The sequence below is a fragment of the Hetaerina americana genome, unplaced genomic scaffold (assembly GCF_022747635.1).
Source record: "Hetaerina americana unplaced genomic scaffold, ioHetAmer1.1.p SCAF_54, whole genome shotgun sequence".
Taxonomy (NCBI): Eukaryota; Metazoa; Arthropoda; class Insecta; order Odonata; family Calopterygidae; genus Hetaerina; species Hetaerina americana.
The window spans coordinates 2962501-2975215 of NW_027287139.1; the positions used below are offsets into that span (position 1 = coordinate 2962501).

General features: G+C 37.7%; 1 protein-coding gene across 1 annotated transcript in view; it reads left to right on the forward strand.

Moving 5' to 3' along the window:
* LOC139694749 (unconventional myosin-Ia-like) overlaps positions 1-12715 on the forward strand; it is a 151489-nt gene that overhangs the window by 123021 nt on the left and 15753 nt on the right. Inside the window, exons 22-23 of the mRNA XM_071593253.1 lie at positions 5143-5278; positions 9444-9596. Of these exons, the coding sequence (XP_071449354.1) occupies positions 5143-5278; positions 9444-9596 (289 nt within the window). The remainder of the gene's footprint in view (positions 1-5142; positions 5279-9443; positions 9597-12715) is intronic.

Below are 12715 nucleotides of genomic sequence, written 5' to 3' on the forward strand. Positions count from 1 at the left end.
ACATTATTAAAAAAAGGATCTCATGCTGCTTTTAACATAAGTTTAGTCATGCATGAAAATAGGTAATGCCATAAAGTAATGCATTTTATTACCTGCTTAGTGTTTGTTATAATTGAACTTATTAATGGCTGAGGCATAAGTGATGTTCATTAAATGAAGAGCACAATGTATATTTCCAATGTTCTTTATTTACATACAACTAGTTTCAACGCTTAAGCATCATCATCAGGTACAAATTAATCAAGTTGCGGTCCATTTTAATGCCATTCATGAGGGAGAGGAGGGGTGGGTGAGAGACAGGTAATTTGTACCTGATTATGACACCTAAGCGTTGAAACTAGTTGTATGTAAATAAAGAACAGTGGAAATATACATGTTGTTCTTCATTTAATGAACATGAAATTCCACAAAGTTGAGCCGGGAACAATTGAATACTATAAGTGATGTTCAATGCAACAATTTCAGAGTGTAAAAATCATTCGCCTTGACTGGGATTCGAACCCAGATCCCTCAATATCCGGTCGAGTGCTTTAGCCACTTAAGCTACCGAGGCGTCCTCTTAAACTCTGAAATTTTGGGGCTTTTTAAAGGAACAATATGTTGTGACGAAATACCGTACATACAATGTCACAGGCATTTGTAGTCGTGCGCGACGCGCCACAGTCCACGAGGTTAAAGCCAACTTTAAACACTTACGGTGTTTTCACTTTGACAAATTCCAAAGAAACTGCGGGAGATGCCGCAACAGTAACTTTTAACGGAGTCATCCGCTAATGTGCATTTCAATGCAACAATTTCAGAGTGTAAAAATCATTCGCATTTTCCAGAAGGTCAGTGAAGCATTGTCCAGAAAATTTTGCCCATAAAACTGAAGCCATCACATTCCCGGCTGACCGTATTGCCTTTGCTCTCTTTGGTGGTGGTGAATCAACAGGTTTCAAATGCTTTGACTGCTGTCTCTGGGGTATAGTGGACTCAAGTGTCATCTGTGATCGCAAACCGATGCAGAAAATCTTGTTGGTTGCTCTTAAAATGAGTCAAACATTGCTAGGAAATTTCCAATGCGATGCGTTTGTGATCCTACATCAAGAATTGTGGCACTCCTCTAGCAGATAATTTGTTCACATTCAATTCCACTGTTAAAATGTGATATGCCCTGTCAGGTGATATCCATACAGCTTCAGCAATTTCTCCCTTTTCTAGTTCTCGATCCTCCAGGACCTTTTTATGTGCTTTTGCAATAATTTCTGGGGCTGTGGCACATTTTGGTCAACCACTGGGTGGATCATCATCTAAGCTTTCCCGACCAAACTTAAACTCGTTAATCCACTTTGCAACAGTTGAATATGAAGGAGCCGAGTCCCCCAGAGTGTTATGAAAGTCACCATGAATTTCGTTTGCTTTCATTCCTTTCTTTACAAATTATATAATCACTGCTCAAATCTCCATTTTTTCCATCTTTACAAATCAATGCATGTGAACAGCAATTGAAAGGCATCTGCACCACCCCTCTCTTCCTAGAACACTGACACTTTGTGTGTTGATTCTTGAAGGATTACCACGCAGGAAACTCGTTGCACTAGCACTGACATCTGGTGACGACTCCAAGAACCCTTCTAACTACCCTGATATAATTGTTGTGGTATGTCACAGAGAGAAAAACAAATACATTACATTCTTCCCCTTTCAGTACAGATAATTGATTCTCCTTATTAATTTTAAGGGAAGACTCTCCACTTTTCAGTTTATTACCCTGTATTCCCATCTTCCAGCCTTACTATTGTTTGCAATCTTCCTCTGCCAGGCCTTGATCCTTCATCATTTAGTTTATTTCTGCTCTCCAGGGGATCGAGATGGTGCGGGGGCTAACGTACTGGCTTCCCACCCTGAGGGCGCGGGTTCAAATCCCGGCGGTGTTGAATATTTTTCAGAGGTATCTCGATCCCTACTTGAGGTGCTTTGTGGAGGGCACTTTGAGTGAGTACGGCGTCCGTCGGATGGGACGTTAAGCTGCGGACCCCTTGGCGCCTTTCGTAAAGAGTAGGCTAATGCCGACGCCGGGTTTCTCTCCACCCTTCATCCTTTCCTGTCCATCCCCTATGGCGCAAATGACCTTAGCTGTCGGTCGCCTCCCCTCAAAACTACTACTACTACTCTGCTCTCCATGTTTTCCTAAGCCGTAAATGTTTCCTTCTTTCGGGTGGTAACCATTCGTGCAGTTTGTGGCCCTCTTTCCTTGTCCATTCTTTGAATGTGGCCAAGAGTTGGAGAGCTCATCTCTCAATCCTTTGTACCACCAATTCTTTTATGTCCATTCCCTGTCTAATACCTTCATTTGTTTCCTGATATCGTGGTGTCCCATCTCGCCTCCTTAACCCTCCATCACCACAGCTTGCATTTACTTTTAAAGAGTTTACTCATAGCCCAGCTCACTGCGCAGTAAGACACTATGCTCCTAACTATTATTCACTGGATTGTCTTCTTTATTTCCTTAGATATAACTCTATTCAAGGCCTTATTTAATATTTTAATTACTTTTCTTGCCTGTACTGCTCTGTATTCTTACTTGCCATACGGATTTGTGAGTAAAGAAGCCTAAATACTTAAAAGTGTTTTACTTCCTTGACAGTTCTTTGGGGCATATAAATATCTTTTCCATCTCCTTCTACTAGCAAATACTACCTTGATCAAAAAGTTCCCGGAATAACCACCGTGTGGCGCTCCCATCGTTCCGATTTGAGTTCTGTTTTTTTTTGTTAAATTGGTACATCTGTTGTTGATATTCCCTTTAAATCTTAGTGTCATAACTTGACATTTGCAAAAGTTACGGTCGGTTTTCGGTATGTCCATCAGTGCTTCCTGCGATTTTTCCATTACTTCCTCTCGGCTGCTAAAACGCGTTCCCCGTAATGGTTTTTTAACTCGATTGAACAGAAAGAAGTCACAGGGAGCCAAATCAGGTGAATTCGGTGGCTGTTGGATGGTATTTGTTGCATTTTTTGTCAAAAAATTACGAATAATGATAGCACTGTGCGACGGTGCGTTATCATGGTGCAAAATCCACGAGTTTTCTGCCCACATTTCTGGTCTCTTTCGGCGAATTGCTTCACGCAAACGTCTCATAACGCCCAAATAATACTCTTTGTTTACTGTCTGGCCTTCTGGCAAAAATTCATGATGCACTACACCGTTGTAATCCATGAAAACCGTCAGCATTGCCTTCTTTTTTGACTGAAAACGACGTGGTTTTTTTGGTCTCGGCTCATTTGGTGAACGCCATTCACTTGCCTGATGTCTGGATTGCGTGTCGTACTCATAAACCCACGTCTCGTCTCCAGTAATGATCCTTTTGATGAATGTGGGATGGGATTCAGCCTCGCAAATCATGTCTTTTGCGACGTCAACACGGTCTCTTTTTTGCATGAAATTGAGGTCTGTTGGAACCAACTTTGCTGCTACACGACGGAAACCCAAATCATTAACCACAATGTCTTGGGCGGATCCATAGGCAATGTTCAAGTCCTCCGCTATTTCTCTGATGGTTAATTTGCGGTTATTGACCAACATTTCTTTTACTTTATCAATTTTTTCACCGACTTTCGATGTCGATGGTCTGCCACTGCGTTCATCATCTTCGATTGACTCACGACCACTTCTGAACCGCTCGTGCCACTGGTAAACGACCGTTTTTTTTAGAGAATCGTTGCCGAAACACTTTTCCAACATTTCCAACGTCCGTGCGCCACTAAATCCGTTTTTTACGCAAAATTTAATACAAGTTCGTTGTTGCAAATTTAAATCCATTTCTGAAATTGTAAAAAATCGCCAACACACACAGAGATAGATGTACTCTTGGCTACGTAACTTTGGCAAATGTCAAGTTATGACACTAAGATTTAAAGGGAATATCAACAACAGATGTACCAATTTAACAAAAAAAACAGAACTCAAATCGGAACGATGGGAGCGCCACACGGTGGTTATTCCGGGAACATTTTGATCAAGGTAGTATTCTGTATTCTCCATATACATTCAAAGTGCTCCTCCTTTAAAGGCTTATAATAACTTTTTCATAAAAAAATTAGCATCCTGCTGACTTTGAGTAATCAATGCTTGGTCATCTGCAAATGGTAGAGAGTATGTTGTTTTGTGCCTAAAGGGGATGCCCATTCCCCCCAAGATTCATTCCATTGATCCCACACATTCTGCACATGTATGTATTTTGAGAAGGCCTGTTCTAAGTCCTTTAGATGTTTGATATGAAGCAGAGAACTTCTTGTTTATCTAAACTCCAGCTTGAGATGCAACTTCTCAAGATCCACAAATATCAAACGAACCCCGATTCTTAGTGTGCATCTTCTAACTTATTTGCGAGAGACTAAAAATATGATTCACACATACAAGATACAGTCCCCTGTGAACCACCCCGTCCCATAGTGAACCCTGTCTGATCTTCCCTTCAATCTCATGTTCCAGCATACCTTTTAGATTGCTGCTCAAAATTCTACCAATGTATGCCATTACACTAATGCTCCTATAATTATTAGGGACTGTCTTACTTCGTTTTTTATAAATTGTGGATATTTATTATAAACACCATTTTTCCAGTATTTCATCTCCTTCAAGAAGAATCTGGTTGAACATTTTACAGAGAAGCCTTTTCAACTGCAAAGGTCATAATTCTATTCGTTTCCTCTGGCCCATTTCTCTTTCCATTGCTTGTCTTCCATCGTGCCTGTTCTATCCTAATTGCATATCAGTTTCTCAGTCCTACTTACCCTGCTCATTTGAGGTAGCAAGATGGACTGAGTCTGATGTATTTGTAACCTCTATACCGTGCTATTCATGGGACCTTGTAAATAACTTTTAATCAATTTCCGATCAATAATGTTGAGGCTGTTCAGGAATGTGTTGTGATAAGCTGTGGGACTCTATGCAATGTCATTGGTAAAATTTAATGTGCACCATTGCATAATGTATTCTTGAATGAAGTTTATCTTCCTGAAATTTGTAATATGCTCTATCATTGTAAATTTAATGGAAAGTTGCTGAACACGTGTTAGAGATAGTTGCAATAATAGTCAATTTTTAGTTTATTGTTGCAAAGTTTGTTCTAATAAGGTAACTATTTTCTTTCCCTAGTGTCTCGCATCCATTTCTTGGTGATTATGTCAGATTACGCCAAAATGTTCAATGGAAGAAGATATGTGTGGAAACAAATGACCAGTATGTTGTGTTTGCAGACATTATCCACAAAATCACCAGATCTAGTGGGAAAGTAAGTTACAGTTTATCAATATTTCTCTTAAATCACTAAACATTAGTGCATTCAACCAATATAAAATTTATCATCCAAATATTTAATCCCCTGAGATTGTAGGAAAGCTACTTTGGTCCTCAAAAGATAGATGTGCTGTAAAAGTGATCACCTGACAATTAGCCATGATTCCCATGAGGCTAACATAGAAGTGAACATGGTTGTCAAGATTAGGTTTTTTATTTTACTGGTATGAAGTAGACCCTGCTGACACACTCCCACCACTGATTCCCTGACCATCATTCAATCAATATTCATTCAAACTCTTTATGTATACTATCCTGTTCATTATTACACAAGTGTCTCACTATTTTTCTGTGATGCAGTTTAAAGCTCATAGCCTGCTTTCCCTCCTTGCCTGTCCTTTCTTCACGCACCACAAGTCCCTCCTGCCTGGGTTTTCTCATTGAGTGGATGTCCATGGGTTATGCTATCTCCAGAAGCTCAGTGCTAGACTAGAAAAGCCCGATGGCCTCCCAAAAGTCTCAATTAGTCGTCCAAATTTAGTGCCAAAATATTGCTTTAGCAAAATGAAATCTGGGTGCTAGCATGATCAATGTGGTATCAATTACTAAAAGGACTCATTTTTTAATGTGTGACCACTGTTTCAACGTTTTTAAAATACCATTACTCTTTTCATGTGGTGTTGTTTTCATATTCCGCCACTGTGTACTTGATGGCTTAGTGTCAATGCATTGTGTCGTTGAAAAGCAAAGTACATAATTTCAAGTATTGCAATCCTGTATTGGGCAGATTTGGACTATCTAAGTGAAATATAGCTGTGATTTTTTTGGATCTGGACTTGGCCCCCGTCTCTGGTTTGAGACTGCAGCTCTGTAGAAGCTTGAGCTTATGAATATTTGAGTGCAGTGGAAGATGAAACTGTGCGAAACCTGCAGGTCATCCACTTTTGCTCCCTCCCCTCTTTTCTCTTCCTCAAAATCAAGCTCTGATCAGTAGCTCTTTGGGCTGTATGACATAATCAAAAGATGGTGAAAGTACAGCATTACCATTTGAGGTTTTCTGTCAATTGTGTTGCCTATCCAACTGGCACAAATGCAAAAGCAGCCAATGATCTTACCTACAATAACTATTTTGATTATTTATAATTGAAAGTTATAGTTCCAGAGAGAGATTTTTTTCATTGGGTGAAGGAGAAAAATTAAGTGGATGTATTTCTCAATTGTACGCTTTAATAACAAAATTGAAAGTCAGCAGTCTTTTGTTTTTTGGTTTTTATAATTAATTTTCTCTATCAAGGTACAGTAATTGACTTCCCCCAAATTTATTTTAAAATGAATTTAAAGGTTGTATCAGCTCTTCCATTGTAAAAGACATTGGAAATAAAATGCTGTCATTTATATGGATATTAAAATAAAATAACTCTTTCAAAATGCATTTACTAAAAAATTAATAACTTTTGAATATGCCCAGGGATTATCCTGGAATCTTCTGAAGGCATGTATGACAATCCTCCACTGCAATTGAAATGTTCCTGGTCATATTCCCCGTGATATTTGAGGGAACCTAAGATTCATTCTTTCACTTTGGTAATGAATTACAGCTAATAATTGGCCACTTCCAACTGGACTAGCATGATCTATACATTGAAAATATGATAGATATATGTATGTGTGTGGGTGAAAGAAATCATGATTGATCAAATGAAACTCTTGAGGTTGAATAAGGGAAATTAAAATAGGAACTTCTTATAGCTAACTGGATCTAGCCAGAACTAACTAGACTAAGAGGGAAACTTTCATGCCACTATGTATACTGCTAAGGCAATATTCTGGCTTCATTCGTCAAGGATCCAATGGGACACCCCCAGTAATCCTACTAGAATTTTGCAGGATTTTACTCTATATGCGTATCGGGCAAGATCCAGCTATATTTGTCCTGACTACAATGACCCTTTGATCCCTTCTGAAGATTACTCCTTGCTGAATCTTTCACTTTTCATGCTGAATTCTTGGCAGGTCTATAAAGTTTCCAGCCACCACATGTATAAGCTCTGAATATTCATCTGCTATCTTGCTACATTCACCTGGTGTAATTTATGAATAAAATGCACTTTCTTTCACTTTGCTCATGATAAATTACTAAAAATACAAGTTATCATCATATAGCTTATATTACTTGACTCAGGCTTACCTGTCTAATGAGAGGAACTGAATTGGTTTAAAATATTCTTTTAATTTTTCATGTAGGTGTGAAAATGAGATAAAAGTTTTTTTTTTACTTTGTAGGATTCTCTCTGTATTTTTCACCAATTATTGAAGTGAATACATTTGCAAATAACCTCCACTTTGCCCCTCGAGATTAGATCATTTTTTGCCTGGTGTCAATATAACTGCCCTGGATAGACAATAAAAATGTTTCCAGTCATTACTTTCCAATATGAAGTTGTTGCTTTCATTGGATAAGATGATTTACCCAGAGAAATGTTCTGTTTCCATTCAAAGTTTGGTTCCAAACTAAATTATGGAAACATGGCCCTATGTAAGTTAAAGGCTCTCATATATGTCAATGGGAATTGAAGATGCATGTTTTCAGGTTTTATTTTTAATTGTTTTGAGAAAAACTTGTTTTTGCCATATTATTGACTTGGTGTGTTTCTAATGTTTTTATATTTTTTATTCTAATGTCTATATTCATTTTTCAACATATTTGATGTATTTAAGAATGTAATCAGCTCAGCACAGGTTCTTTAGGAAACAATGTTGAGCTGTTAGCTTTAAGCAGTTAAGATCCTACAAAATATATTATTTTTGCCACTCGCATCTTCATAAAGCGTTTGAGTAAGCTAAAACCAACTCTGGAGGTAGAGAGGGAGGCATTCCAATGAAAAATCTGCATATTTCATTGGAAATTTTTCTCAGCCAGAACTGTGCTTAAAAAGGTAAGTTAAATATGGCAATAACAAACAAATTTGCTCTGTAGGAATTTATTATTTATTTTAATTTAAATGTCAACCAATTATTGTTTTTTTTAAATTAATTATCTGCAAAATATGTGTTTTTCTTTGCATTGAGCAACTTATCAAGTCATGTTTTTTATCCAAATGCAATTAATCATCCTAAGGAATACTTTGATAGCTTAAAATATATCAAGAGAATGGAGGACCATATGCCTACATATAATATTTAGATAAAGGTACTTATTTGAGGAATGAGTTTAGTAGCCCAGCATTCAGCTCCTAACTAGAGGGCCCAAGTTCAAATCCAATTATCATGTGATGAGATCCATAGATTCACTCTAGCTTAGTATGGTTTTATGAGAACCTTCTCTTTTTTGGAAACTGCAAGTAGCGGAGGGAGGGGGACTGGCCTCTCTGGCCACCGTATTGATGTGTGCACTTCAAATGCCATTTAGCATAGTAAGATATAACCATAGACTCAGTTATCCACCCGAAGGTCGGTTTGGTAGGTGATGGTACAGTTCACACAGTACCAAGCCCTATAAGGCGTGTGAAATTCACACATCAGGGTAGGGGGGCCAGGAGATATGCCTGGGAATTGAACCTGGGACCCTCCAGTCAGTAGTCCAATGCTCTACCCCTGGACTACCGCGACCCACCATAGTAAGATGTGGAACCATAATCAGATCACTAGTACTGTATCCCAAATTATTCGGAGATCCCTAAGACAATATCACTAAATGTCTCAATACTGGAAATGTAAATAAGATTGTTCACTCCTACAGTAGCTACCTATATATTGATTATCATTTTTTTCTGTATAAGGTAATGGTTTTACTGATACATGGCTTGTGTTCCCTTTATAGTAACTTTATTTTTCCACCTGATTCAACTCTTTGCCACCATCAGTGCATTATAATTTGAGAATCATGTATTTGTAAAAGTATGATCCGCCTACACAAAATAAATCAAAATTGACATTAGCCAAACTTAGGAATTTCAACCAAGAGCAATGCAACATATATTTTTGAAAATTCTTTCCTCTTCAAGTGTTGATGAAATGGTATGAATGTAAAGGATGAGTGATTTCTCAATGGTTTACAATGGAAAAATATTTTCTCAAGATTTCTTCAGATTTTATGTCAAAAGATTTTTATTATTAAATTATTTTGTTTTTGAAGTGATATATATCTTTTTTCTTTTTAGTTTGTGCCAATCTTGTTTGTCCTCTCTACCAGCTCTATGTTGATATTAGACCAAAGAACTTTGCAAGTGAAGTACAGAGTGCCTGCTGCCGAAATATACAGACTTTCATTGAGTCCATTTTTGGATGATGTTGCAGTGTTTCATGTTAGAGCAGTAAGTATTGTTGATTGAAAAAATATCGGCATTTGATTAATTATATTTGGGATCATTGGCATTTATGTCTTATGAAATATTTAAATTATAATATGAACAGTATGTGACTCTTTTGACTCTCTGAAATGAGATTGCATGAATCAATGTGGCATGAATAATGGGAAATGTTGTCTTGTACACACTTCTTAATTATTCATTTCTCTTTGAATGGATAAAATCTAAAATGTACAATAATAGCCCAGGTAAAGCATCGATAGTTTAATTATCTATTAACATTCGTAGCCTCCATTCTATTTTGTGTCGTAATTAATTTGAAATGCGTAATTAGTTGATATGTGCTAGTGCTGAAGTCCTAAAACATCAACATGTGTTTATTTGTGTTGTTATTGTATTTGCATTGGGAAAGTATAATTTCAGCTTTTATAACCTGTAAAAGATTTCCCCTCTCATGATTGTAGTAATATTGAATACTTATACTGTAATGAATATGTATTCATTGTATTTTAAATGGTACTAGCTAAAATATTTCTGCCAATGTAAGCATGCACCATACATTATTAGAACTGACAGCCAACAGCATTATTTTAATGCAAGTCACTAGAAATGCTCATTGAAGAAAATTAAGCACATTTTTGCTTGCCATATGCTACTGGTGATCCATGTGCTCCCTGAGATTTCCGTGTGTCTAATTTCTATCTTGCCGTCTGCTCTTCTTCGTGGAGCCAACCAATCTGATTGAAACAACACACGTTCCCTAGGAAGGACTCTGCTTTTCTTGTTGTTAGCACTGGGGCATATTGCCACTCTAACTCAGGCTGAACTTTAAAACATATGCATATAGTTGTTAGAAAATGCAGGAAGAATCATAGTTAAAGTTCAGGGAATATGTTTTAAAGTAGAAGTTTCAACTGTGTGGGCTGATATTTTGCCATTTTATAGAATAACCTCATACTGATATGAACCTTCAAAATGTATACGTCTATTTTTTATAAATCAGATTCAATTATTTAAAACAATCGTGCACCAAATCAATTAGTCCACTACCAGTCTATTTGTGGTCCACTAAGGTGTTCAGTACCAATGTTAAGACTCCTCAGCAACTCTCAGCATTGGGATATTACAAGGGGAACTTTAATGAAGGAGTCTCCTTGTAGGGTCCCTGAGCTCGGAGATGAATGTTAATATTATTCCTTGCTCAATGCCGGTGTTTTTCTTGCATGAGGTAGGTTATGATATTATTCTTTATTTTTACTCTAATTGTACAAGGTTAAGGAAGCATACATATTGGAGTGTGTTTAATATTTTTCTCTTAAAAAATTCTACTTCCTTTGATGCATGGGGCAAGTATTGATTAATTTTCTGTTTATTAAACGCTTCTTTAATAAGTAAAAGAGTGATTTTAAACATGGATAATCACCAACTGTTGATGCATGCATATCTATTGAAAAAATTATGTTAAAACCCCAAAAGATGTCGTCCAACTTCTTCTATGATTTATGTTTGCAGTCAAACTTGACACCATAGGTACATGCAAGTATTCTGATACACACACATGTACATTGTCACTCAAATCATAATCTTTCTGGAAAATGTTGTAAAGCTTGGATTGAGCCTAAATCTTACACTGGACTGAGCGGCTACAGTACATGAAAATTAGAGTAACCTCCTCCTGATTTCCCATACATATATTTTCTATATATATATATATGTATTTTATATATTATATATATATATATATATATATATATATATATATATATATATATGTATATTATATATATATATATATATATATATATATATATGTATATTATATATATATATATATATATATATATATATATATATATATATATATATATATATATATATATATAAAATATCTTCGAAATGGAACGCTCATCGGCGACACACAAATATATAAAAACACAGATGTAGATTTTTAGAATATAGAGACACAAAGAAAGGACACTCACAATTTGTTATTTTACGTTTCGACAGCACGGCTGTCGTCTTCAGAATGGCGTTCTCGGGGAAGAGCGGAGAGGATGTGCGGGGGAGAGGTGGGGGAAGGAGAGGTAAAGGGACCAATAGGAAATGAACAAGGGGGTGGGGGGGATATGTAGGCAGCCAATTGATGCATTCAGTGGGCTTGGTTCAGCCCGGGCGGTTTGAATGATTGGGCCACCCAGATATGCGCCATCTCGCGGGTTCTCACCTCTATTATACTCGCAGATTTGGGAAGGATTTCAATCACCGAAACAGAGAAGCAGTCGTCAAAAGATTGGTTGTGGGAAGCGGTGTGAGTAGGGATGGGATAATTAAGAAAGGTGGGGGATTTGGTGGAATAACGGTGGTTATTCATGCGGAGGGAAAGTGCGGTCGTGCATTCGCCCACGTAGAAGGCAGGGCAGAAGGAGGCGATATATAATATTTTTTGAGGTACAGGTGGCGAGTGGTTGGGAGTTGGTACTGAGTGAGGGGGAGGGTCTTAAAAGATGACAGCATTTGCAGCGTGGGCGGTTGCATGGTGCGGATAGGGGCGGGGGAGAGACGGGGGTGCTTGAAGTTGGATTTGTGGACTTAAAGATGTCTCGCAGGTTCGACGGGCGTTTAAATGAAACAGAGGGACAGTGTGGGAATAAAAGTGATGTGGACTGATTGTTATTGATAATTGGGAAGAGGTCACGGATTAGATGTTTAATTTTGTGGGTACCGGGGAAGAAAGTGGTGATAAGATTAGGGCATTTTGGGCGGTTTGGTTTGGGGAGGGGAGTGTATTGTGTTGACGGTTTGAGGATTTTACTGTTTAGCAGTTTTTCAGGGTACCCACATTTTCTGAGGGATTCATGCAGCTGGTCCAAGTATTTCTGTTGGGAGGGGGTGTTGTTGCAGAGACGGAAGCCACGGATAGAGAGTGAGAATGGGATGGAGCGCTTTGTGTGAGGAGGATGGCAGCTGTCGAAATGAAGATACTGTTGCTTATTGGTTGGTTTAATGTGGACTGAAGTGTGAAACGTATTGTTTTGGAGGTGAATATCGATATCTAGGAAGGTAATATTCGAGTCGGATATAGAAGAAGTGAATGAAACTGAGGAGGAGGAGTTGAGAGAGGAAAT